The sequence below is a fragment of the Xyrauchen texanus genome, chromosome 32, assembly GCF_025860055.1.
Source record: "Xyrauchen texanus isolate HMW12.3.18 chromosome 32, RBS_HiC_50CHRs, whole genome shotgun sequence".
In the NCBI taxonomy this organism is placed as follows: Eukaryota; Metazoa; Chordata; class Actinopteri; order Cypriniformes; family Catostomidae; genus Xyrauchen; species Xyrauchen texanus.
Genome location: NC_068307.1, coordinates 11,678,635 through 11,690,824, shown reverse-complemented (window position 1 = coordinate 11,690,824; position 12,190 = coordinate 11,678,635). Strand labels below are relative to the sequence as shown.

At 36.8% G+C, this 12,190-nt stretch overlaps 1 protein-coding gene across 2 annotated transcripts in view; it reads left to right on the top strand.

Moving 5' to 3' along the window:
- The window catches only part of LOC127625621 (calcium-dependent secretion activator 1-like), a 142,355-nt gene extending 131,776 nt beyond the window's left edge, over positions 1-10,579 (top strand). For both annotated transcript variants that reach the window (XM_052100907.1, XM_052100906.1), the window contains 2 exons: positions 7,483-7,587; positions 9,481-10,579. In XM_052100907.1, coding sequence (XP_051956867.1) covers positions 7,483-7,587; positions 9,481-9,648 — 273 coding nt within the window. In that variant the 3' untranslated portion in view covers positions 9,649-10,579. The remainder of the gene's footprint in view (positions 1-7,482; positions 7,588-9,480) is intronic.
- Positions 10,580-12,190: the final 1,611 nt, after the last annotated feature.

Below are 12,190 nucleotides of genomic sequence, written 5' to 3'. Positions count from 1 at the left end.
AGCCATGAACAGCAAGCAGGTAGGATTACCCCAGCCTTTTGTCCTAAGTGCATAATGTCTTGTAGTCAGATTTAAAGACTCCTCAGCCCCTGGGGCCTCCTTCACTTGCCCAGCGAGGGGCCTGATTCACTCGCCTGGTCGGTGAGAAGGACGAGTGCCCTACAACCTGCTGGCCTTAGAGAGAGGGCACAGACAGCTCTATTAAGAAGAGACAAAGACACACAGATGCTCTTGCCCTGAGTGGAGAGAGAAATGTTGGATGTTCGATTCCATTCCTACTCTTTCACTTGCTCATGGATTTTTGTGGTTTCTTGTTTGGAATGTTTTCTGGTTTTTGGTTTCTCATCAAGCGAGAAGGGATAGGGTGCACGGGAAGGCAGTAAAGAAATCACTGTGGAGTCAAGGAGCGACAGCCCCTCTCTCACTCTCTCTTTCTGTTTTCATCTCTGCCAGGCTGTCGCTTTGCATTAACATCAGCGCTACAAACCATCATCATTCCATCCCTACTGCTAATTGCAGACACAGCTGGGTCCCAGCAGGAGCAATTCTTAAACAGCCTAGGCATCAGAGAGCAGGCCTAGTCACACACATACACACACACACACACACACACACACACACACACACACACACACACACACACACACACACACACACACGTGCACTCTCTCTCACACACACACACACACACACACATAGAGCCACTACCACCAGCAAAGGCAGAAAGAGGCAGAGTCACAGGTTGCTTGTAATCCCCCTGTACCCCCCACAGAGACCCCTGCCCCCTCCTCAGCATTCCTGCTTTTGTAAGAGATGTTTTTGTTTTCCAATCTCGGCCCTTACCAGCTCTTTCTTTCTCCTACCCCTCATGTAGGAGCCACTAGCCTTCAGGTGCTTTAGGGTTTGATAAAGAAAGTTGTAAGTGAGTGTGTGTCTGCTTGTGTGACGGGGGTGGATGAATGTGCAACCTTACACTGAATTCTGTTTGTTGCCCCCCTGCTAGGCGCTATGGCTTCCTGTAACATGTCAAAGATGAGAGTGTGAACACAAGCTTAGGAGCACGGCTTTTTCGCATGTGTGCATGTCTGGTGTGGCAGGGGGCAGGAGGTCGCTCAGCCGCTCAGCACTCCCTGATAGGGGTGTGGGGGCCCTGCAGATGTTCATGTGTGTTGTATTGGTGATGATAACACACGACCAACAGACACAGGCATATACACGCAGCCCTTACACTTTCTGATATCAGATGGAACTCGTTAGATGATCACAGATTTTTTTCTCTTCCCATATCCGCTTCTTTCATTATACATTCAGAGTCATGATACTCCTATTTTGGCTAGCAGGTATTGCCAGCTTCCCGCTGCTCAATATCCAAAAAGTGCCACAGTACATAATACGCTCTCTGAGAGTCTTCTGTTTCTCTGCTGACAGCTGAACAATGTCCCACTGCCAGCAATGTTCATTTCACAACCAAGACCAGAGAGGACACAGTCGTCCTGGCTGAGTCTCCCAAATTTGATTCAAAACATATTTCGACATATTAAAATATACTCTTTCTCAGCCTTGTAACCACAACATCATTAGATTTACTCTGTGATTAAAGCTTGAATCCGGGCCTAAATAAAATTTAGATTTTTACTCAGTGGGAATGCATGTAAAGTGGAACCCTTTCTAATGATTTGTAATTGCATATGCTTTAAAATATTCACACAATAACATTTTAAATTGCAAAATCTCTCCACTAGACTATACAGAGGAATCAGGAAGAAATATTAAATATATACAACTTCATTACGTGAACCGATAATTATAGTAGCTGTTTGGCTTTGTAATTAGTTATGTGTTTAAGAGACCAATGAATCTGAACAGAAGCAAGGGGCGTCAGGCACTGAGGCCAAATTGCTTATAATGAATAGACATTTTACATTGTTCAATTGATAGTTCAATAAATAAAAGTTGTTGAAAAGGGAGAAAATGAAGGGCTGAGAAAGTTATTATAGGAACAAATGTAGGAGATGCAGAATGAGCATGAGTGTGAGAGAGAGAGCAGTTGCTCCAGGTCTGGCCTCCCTGTGGGGGTCCATCGCGGCCCTGCTGCCCGATCTTTCACAGGCACAGAGCACCAGCACTCACAGAGCACTCACCAAGCTCTGATTCAGTGCTGGGATGAACCACTAATCACTAACCCCCTTAGATCTATTTCTTAAAACGCCTTCAAACACACCTTAGCACCACAATTTTAATAATGTACCATATAACTGGTTAAAAATATAGATTTTCCAATGCATCCTGATCTTCATTTGATCGATATCTATTCTTAAATCCCAAGATCTATTTTTTACTTTCAACCCCACATATGTGAGTAAATAACTCACATATGTGACCAAATTTGGTGCTATGTGGCTTAAAATGTCTGTGATTAGCCACTGGCTGGTAATGGTTCAGATTTCACTCACCAGTGATTGGGTAGTATAGTGGCGAATGAGTTCAGCAGAGAGACCCTTTAGGTTTTATTTGACTTGTTTTATGTAAAGGGCCCGATATACTTCTGGAGAAGTTATTTTTCAAGGGTAAAAAAAAGTTCTAAACAGCTAAACAGGTATACTATTTGAGAACATTCTGACACCGGCCACACCACTGTGGGAGGTGTTTACAAGTAGAATTCACATGAGGTCAGTAAAAGATGCTGTTTTAAAAAATGGATGATGATTTAAAGTAATATATATGCAGTAAAAAAAATGTATTTGTCTTGTTTACATTCATAATTCATGACGCTAATGCGCTAACACGCTATATGCCGCCATAATATGTGCCTATTAAACTCTGTTATTGTAAGTTATGATGACACTGATACTACTGCAAAGATGGATGTATAAAAAAGTGTCAGTGTTCAGAATACAGACAAAAGACAGAAATGACAGAGGCATATCTTTCTTTTGGCAGATGTTTGAATGGCTTTCACTGCAGATGGCACATGAGTGATTAGGCACTTGACAGTATTTGAGTAGATTTGTTTCCTTTTGTAGACTAATTAAACAAAAAACCAATCGAATGACATTCATGGAAAATATCTGATACATTTGCACCAGCTCACTAATAACTCTGCACGCTGGTGTGTTCATGTTGAATACTGACTGGACAACATAAACAAAGAAGTAGATATAGCTTCAGGTCACACCTATGAGGAATGTTGACCAATGGCAGTAAGAAGGTGTTTAGCAGCCAGTAAGAATTTTTCCTAAAAGTTCACACAAACGAGCTGTTATGAACCACCGAAACTAACTCAAAAATACCTTCTTTTTGGTCATATTATGTTCTAAATTACATCTTAGCCATTTATTCTTCGATTTCATATGAAGAATATCAGGGCTTTGATGTGTGTCCAAAGATGATATCAACGCAGTCTATTTATACTTTTAGTACCCTAACTGGCATGAGGTGCCATGTTGAACTTCCAGTGACCAGTATGAGGGAGTGTGAGAGCTATGACACCAAATTTAACACGCCTGCTCCCCATTCACACCTGAGACCTTGTAACACTAACGAGTCACATGACACTGGGGAGGAAAAATGGCTGATTGGGCCCAATTTGGACATTTTCATTTAGGGGTGTGCTCACTTTTGTTGCCAGCGGTTTAGACATGAATGGCTGTGTTTTGGGTTATTTTGAGGGGACAGCAAATTTACACTGTTATACAAGCTGTACACTCACTACTTTACATTGTAGCAAAGTGTCATTTCTTCAGTGTTGTCACATGAAAAGATATAATCAAATATTTACAAAAATGTGAGGGGTGTACTCACTTTTGTGAGATACTGTATATACAGTTAAATTCAAGTCATTTTTATTTGTATAGTGCCTTTCACGACACACGTCGTTTCAAAGTAGCTTTACAGAAAATCATGCATTAACGGAAAATGAAACTGTAATATCTATAATGTCTTAGAGTCATCACTGTGTGCAAGTCAGATGTTTACATTACACCTTAGCAAAATACATTTCAACTCAGTTTTTCACAATTCCTGACATTTAATTGTAGAAAACCTTTCCTGTCTTAGGTCAGTTAGGATCACTACTTTAAAATAAAGTTAAATTGTTTAATTTGGGCCAAATGTTTTGGGTAGCCTTCCACAAACTTCTTACAATAAGTTGCTGGAATTTTAGCCCATTCCTCCATACAGAACTGGGGTAACTGAGTCAGGTTTGTAGGCCTCCTTGCTCGCACACACTTTTTCAGTTCTGCCCACAAATGTTCTATCGGATTGAGGTCAGGGCTTTGTGGTGGCCACTTCAGTACCTTGATTTTGTTGTCCTTGAACAATTTTGCCAACACTTGGAGGGATGCTTGGGGTCATTGTCCATTTGGAAGACCCATATGTGACCGAGCTTTAACTTCCTGGCTGATGTCTTGAGATGTTGTTTCAATATATCCACATAATTTTCCTTCCTTGTGATGCCATCTATTTTGTGAAGTGCAGCAGTCCCTCCTGCAACAAAGCACCCCCACAACATGATGCTGCTACCACCATGCTTCACGGTTGGGATGGTGTTCTTCGGCTTGCATGCCTCACCCTTTTTCCTCCAAACATATCAATGGTGATTATGACCAAACAGTTAAATTTTTGTTTCATTAGACCAGACATTTCTTTGTACTCTTGTGCACTTGCAAACTGTAGTCTGGCTTTTTTATGGTTGTTTTGGAGCAGTGGCTTCTTCCTTGCTGAACAGTCTTTCAGGTTATTTCAATATAGAACAGATTTACCGTGGATATAGATACGTGCCTACCGGTTTCCTTCAGCATCTTCACAAGGTCCTTTGCTGTTGTTCTGGGATTGATTTGCACTTTTCGCACCAAATTACGTTAATCTATAGTAGACAGAATGCATCTACATCCTGAGCGGCATGATGGCTGCGTGGTCCCATGGTGTTTATACTTGCGTACTATTGTTCGTACAGATGAACGAGGTACCTTCAGGCATTTGGAAATTGCTCCCAAGGATGAACCAGTCTAGTGGAGGCTGATGTCTTTTGATTTTCCCATGATGTCAAGCGAAGAGGCACTGAGTTTGAAGGTTGGCCTTAAAATACATCCACAGGTACATCTCCAATTCCGTACACCTCCTATCAAAAGCGAATTGGCTAATTTTCTAAAGGCTTGACATCATTTTCTGAAATTTTCCAAGCTGCATAAAGGCAGTTAACTTAGTGTATGTAAACGTCTGACCCACTGGAATTGTGAAATAATCAATTAAATGTGAAACAATCTGTCTGTAAACAATTGTTGGAAAAATAACTCATGCACAAAGTAGATGTCCTAAACGACTGACCAAAACTATAGTTTGATAATAGAGATAGATAGATAGATATGCATGCATTATAATATATGTAATTTCAAGACATCATATTCATTCATGGAATACATGGATTTGTATATTGTAAAAAAATGTGACCATTATAATGACAAACTAATGATAAATATATGTAAAAATATAATATGTAAAAATAATATTTTTGTAATGTACCTAGTTAGAAGGTACCCTGTATTATTAACAGCATTAGCTAAGATACATTTTGTTTCATATTTAAGCAAAATATAAATTTGAACTGAAATATACTCATATGAAATTCAATTTAATCAATATCTAATCAAATCGAGAGCTTGTGAATCCGAATCGAATTGGGAAATCTGTATCAATACCCAGCCCTAACGTACCACCGTCTAATGACTAAACTTGTGACTTTCAGCGTTATAGGTTACAATGGTGACTTGCTTGGAACCAATGGAATAAATTGCTTATCGAGTAGTATAATACACTTGAGGCTCTGACCACAAAAAGGTGTGTTGGTTGACATGAATGTTACACTTGTATAAGGTCATGGCAATGCTGGCTGTGTGAAAACAAATAATATGTAACCCGCTCAATCAATTTGAATCACTTTGACCCAGAAACAAATTTTCAGTTTTATACATTAAAGTAAAAAGGAAAGTCTCTGCTTTCTAATGCTGTAACTATTATGTTTCCATTTCAAACCGTTGCTGAGATATAATGTAAATCATTTAAATGTTGACTGAGAATTTTTACTATTTTACTTTAGAACAGAAAACTAAAAATTTCAAAGTGACTCAAAATATTGGAGCTGGTCACATTTGTACTTGAATGTTGTATAATTGTATGTATGAGGCCTAATATTGATACTGTCAAGAGTGCTGCAGTTATCCAAGATCTCCTGACTCTCTATTTAGTTTCCTTTATATAAAGGGTGTAGATTTGGGGTGGGTTACAGTTTGAAGAATTTACTGTTTTAAATGTTTTTTATGTTTTTAATGTTTTCATCGATCATGGTATTAATATTGGGGGGTTATACTTTCTTGTTTTTATTAACCCCCCCCCCCCCAAACCCCCTGGAATCTATGCCCCTACTTTAGATTCTAAACCATTGAGACTCAGTCAGCTCAGATTACCATCAGCCCAGCTCAATCATAACTAATCAATTAAACTTAGAACGAGATCCTCCCCACAGTCCAACATCTGCAGTCCAAAAGCTAAATGCACTGGCTATTTGTTAAGGGAGTCTCATATAGTGAATAGGGAGAGCAAAACATAGAGACTAAAAGGAGGATGGCTCATTTAAAAAAAGTAAAAATAAATAATACTTTAGCCACGGTTACATTAGCGAGCTCATTGTGACTGGGTAAAAACAACATGTCCACTGGGAATGATGGATGTTTGGATCTCAATGTGACAGAAAGTGCCACAGTTTGAAGCAAAGACTGAACGTAGTCTAAGGGCAGGATTGTGGCTGCCATAACATGGCCAACATCTCTCATGATCAATGTCCAAAAGCAGCACAGGAGACAGCTGATGGGATCCGAAACTGTCAATTAGCAGTTCCTGGGTGGAGCTGTGGAGACAGGGAGAGATTTGGATGAGGATCATGACTGTGACAGAAGGACTTCCTCCAGGGCAGATCGTGTTGGGACCTCTTTCATTAACAGCCCCCCTTTTAATGTCACCATTGTGCTCTCAGTGCCTCTTAAAGCTGTACTCTAAAAGTCAATTTCCTCCTTAATATGCCTCTACAACTGAAAATATTCTGCCCAGCATAGCTTTATGCTATATTTGGAAAGCTCCAAATTTAGCATCTGAAATTAGTTTATGCGTAATCCTATAAATTGACGACACAGCTGACCAGACCTATATCTAATACATCCAAATATAACAACATTCAGTTTATAGGTTGTCTTATTAGTTTAGGTTGGTGAGCATTTTGGAGGTCTTATACTTTGAGGATTGGAAAGGCTCTGGAATTTTGTTTAAAATAATCTGATATTGGTGTTTTCACATTTTTTTCTTCATACAAAACTACTACCTTCATATGTGTTTATTTGTGTCATGTTTAGATGTGTATTAATATGTCTTTGTGTGTGGCAGCATTTATATGTGTGTTTGTCTTTGCTGGAGAACAATGTATTTGTGTTTCAGCAATGGTACACCAGCACAATGAATCTCCTGGGCACATGGCTAACAGACCGTATGGACCTGCAGTTGCACATGTATCAGCTGAAAATCCTTATCAGAATTGTAAAGGTAAACTACAGAATCGATGACCACTCCCATTAGAAATGTCACAAATGAGATCTCTTTAATATCTAGTTTCTCAATGCACACATACCAATCAATCAGAATGAAACTACAGATGTGGATCAGCCAAGTAAAAAACCTCGCCAGCCTCCGCTTGTACTCAATGTTTCAGCTAGATTTATCTATAGGATGTCATAGTTATTCACGTGCATTCATGGTGTGTGGATATATCTCAGGCAAAATATGCCTGTTTATGCCTTTCTTGCTAAACAAACATAAAGGAAGGAACTTTTTTGTACCCCACACAGATTAGGTTTAGTACTGGACTAATAAAGCCTCTCAGCAAAGAGTTGTTTTTCACAATAGCAGTTGGCCAAGACTAACAGTTTCTTATACAAGTAACCTTACAAATATTTTTCTAGTTGTCTTGTTTAAGTATTAAAACAGTAAAAAAATAAAAAAAAAAAAATTACATTTCTTGTTGCACTTAAATCTGTTTTGTATACTATTCTGACGATAGTGAAACTTTGTAATATGGCACTTTTCGTACCACTGTCTCCCTAAGATGATTCACTGATGTTTTTCCTCTTTTGCAAGTCGCTTTGGATAAAAGCGTCTGCCAAATGAATAAATGTAAATGTAAATGTAAATATTACATGAGCTTTGCTTTACATTTATTCTATTAGTTTTGCTACCTTTTTGGTAACACTTGTGTCAAATTTATTTAACACAAAATTTGGGATATATTTGTTCCTTTTGTATGATTATGTTTCTTTCTAGCAATAAATAAATAAACATAAAGATTAAAGAAAAAACAAAACAATAAAATAACTACACCAAAAATGGGTAGCAGATTTAACCCTAAACTAAATCTAGCAAGTTAGTGACCTAATATTGTTATTGATAAATGTACTGTATATGTCCCATAAATTAAGCATTTTTTAATCTAATATATACTAATTTATAAAAAGTTGTACATTTATGTAGCTAATGAAAATCCCTGAAATGATCATACTTATTTCAGACAAAATACCTATTTGTAATTGTTAAGTTTTGTTCGAGGTGATTAAATCAAAGGATTTTGTATAACTGTCCAACAAGTTAAAGGATAGTATTGGGGTAAAAAGCCCCCCCCCCTGCTCTTTTTCTTAAGTGGGGGGGAAAAGATTTGTTAAGAAGAAAGTTTCAAATGCGTTCACATCGACTGATCCAATCACAGTGGAGCTTAATTTGTTTATAGAATACTTGAGATGTTATGAAATGTCAAATGTGATTTGAAAATCACAGGAAATGTTTAACCCTTTTTTGAAGTGGTTATTTTGAATAGGCATTATCTTAATTTTTCTTAAAGACTGAAAAGTATTTCCCTAATTTAATAAATTTTGCCTAATAACTATTCTCCCTATATTTAGAGAATGCCAATAAAGCCCCCTCTCAATAGCCCCCATTTAAAAAAAAAAAAAAGAATCAATAATTTAATCAAAACAAACTTCTGTTATAATATATATTCAAACAAATCTTGATCCACATTTTGACCAGAAAAAAAAAAACTGATTTTCCAAAAGGTTAGCCCTGTTGTACCCTATATATATATTTTTTTCTTTTCTTAAAATAACAAAAGGGATTTGTCTTCCCGCTGTGCTGTTAAATGGATCCAAATGAAGCTACCACTTTTCTTCAACAAGAAAACATGTGTTTTTTGCCTCTAATGGTTATAAAAAGTAATGTGACACCATATATACTATATACATATAACCTATTTTTGGAAAGTGCCAAATATAAAAGGTGTTTAACATTTCTGTTAATGCTTATATAATAAGTAATGTTATCTAATGAAAGAAAAGCCAGCTCCACTTTATCTTTATGCAACTCTTTCAACAATCATCTCTGTTCTTGCAGAAAAAGTATCGTGATTTCCGACTACAAGGAGTGTTGGACTCCACTCTGAACACCAAGATGTATGAGACGGTGAGAAACAGGCTGATTCTTGAAGAGGCTACGGTATCTGTAAGAGAGGGAGGGATGCAAGGAATATCCATGAAGGACAGCGATGAGGAAGATGATTAGATCCCGTCAAAGACAATTAGGTGTGGACTGTTTGGTCAGCCATGTTTATCATGGCCTAAAATGATGCATGTACACTGCTGTCTTTCACTTGTACATGTTTGGATGTTATTAATGTCATGTGTTATGACTGAAAAGAGACCAACTTCAATTAAAATGATGGATCTAAAAGGTATATTCAACTCAATTCAGATGACAAACAAACAATACAAATTAAATTATTGACACTGTTTAAAGTTATTTGGTGAAAGAAATATCTGAAAATGCATTCCTAAATGTTTCTAAGCAATATGGAGTACCATTTGTAAACCATGTTGTGTGAGATGGTAAGGAATAATGCTTGTTGTGTCCCTGCTCAATGCAAACTGTATGGCGCTTCTTAAACGTTTTGTAAATACATTAATAGTACATAACTGTGACCTATTACTTGTTTCGTTTGGAATGTAGGCCAACTGATATGATTGTATGAACTTCCACAATAAGTCAATAATCCACAATGTGTTTATCATCCAAAATGTTTTAAGACACCTTTTTCTTAACAAGTTAGGTAAGGTGATATGTTTGTAGGTGTATTTTAGAGATGCAATATATTACAAAAGCTTTTTTGTGATATACTTTAACTGTCATCAACATTTTTGTTGGTTTTTAAGCCATTCAAGAAATATTAAAACATTTATTTATTCTGCATTTGAGGAAAATGGCAAGAAAGCATTTTGTTTATACCCTTCTCTTCAGCCTTTGAAACAAAGCATTTAGCCATGAAACGCTTGCCAGTTTCCATCATCTCAACAATTGTTTTGTGTATATACCTCTTTAAATTCCCCTCTGTGCAGTAGCTGCATTTCCCAGTTGTTGGACAATCTTAGCCAAAAGCTTTTGGTTTTGTGGAAAGTAACTGGTTGATTCATCTTGCTTCTGTCTTGCCACAGATGGAATGGAAGACTTACAAAAATAAAATAATTCAAAATAATCCGTTTTTGTTCTTTTATTGATAATAGCAATAATAATAAATGTATCAGTCAAGCCAACTGTTCCAGTGGCAACTCTTGCTTGGTCTAAGCCAGCACTCAAAAAAAAAAAAAAAAAAAAGTCCTATGGCTGAATTTGATTTAATCATGGACAGAGGTTCCATTTGTTTGAAATGAGTTTACTTAACTTAAAATTACTATGAAAAGAGCTTAGTTGAATTGGGCAAACCCAACAAAATTAGACGTTTAAATGTAACTCAAATAAATATCTTATATTTATATATTTAACAAAACATTAAATACTAAAAGTATCCCCCTTTATATTCATTTTGCACAAAACCTCATAAAATAACACTTAATTTGAACATTTAGCCACAAAATGTATTCTTGTAGTCCAAATTTAACCACCTGAGTGAGACCCGAGCATGACTGCTGTGTGCATTATCCATTCCTCTTTTTGATTTGTTACTATTAGCCCCTTAAAAAGCATGCAGAAGGATTTTTTCCTTTTTAGGCAAAATAGTTTTCCTATAATTTGATGTCCACATCTGTGGACAGTGGGACTAAGTTGAGATATTTTAAATAATACAGAGCTATAAAAAGTCTGATTTTATTTCTTTCCAAATTGCTTATAATTTTTCCAGGAGTATTGGTTATTTATGTTTTTGAGACATTACAGACATTACATCAGAAAACAGCATCATTAATTCAAAGTAATGGCCAGCATCATTCAATCACTGCCAACCATGTTAAGATAAAATTATACATTGTAAATTCTGAATCTATGCACTGATTACCATTGCCCCATGTCTGCCAACCATGTTGAGTAGTCCAAACATCATCTGCAGCCTGAAACTGAACTTTAAATTGGAAGTTTGGATTGAATGCACTTAGCTGCATAGCAAACTATAGGATGTTCCTTTGTTCCCTATTTAGTGAATGACTTAACCTCCAGTGTGCCATCTGTATGCACTGGTCTCAGAACAGTTCAGAATGCACCTCCTTTTCATCCTAACTCTATATATTCAGCCTTTGAAAGCGACATTTTCCAGTTTTTGGATGCATCCATTCATTCGCAATGTGATAATACACAATGAATATAGTATATTTTAAATGCAACTGAGCATACCATCCACATATGTGGTCATTGTGTTTAACAGCGTGCCATTTCACGATAAATAGCTTAAATTTAAAAAATTGTATGAAACTAGAGAGACAAATTTTTTTAATCAAACAAGTTTCAATGAAAAAACTAATCACGTTTCTTACCAGATGTAGTTTTATTGCCGTTTAAACCAAAAACAAACACAGCTGTGATCGATGCAATGTTTTTTGGTCACAAGTTTAACACTTTACTGACAGCACAGAGCCTCCTGAACTGATATCTGTCAGTTTAAATGAAATGAAATTATGCGTTGTGTATAGCAAAGCCAAAATACAACATCCACACATGTGGGTGTGGGGTCGCATGATGTTAAATGGATAAAATCCAATTAAATCAAGTTGTGTCAAAATGTTCTAGAATTGTGTTGATTTTGTTTATTTTAATTAAGTAATTTGATCAAGCAGCAAAAATC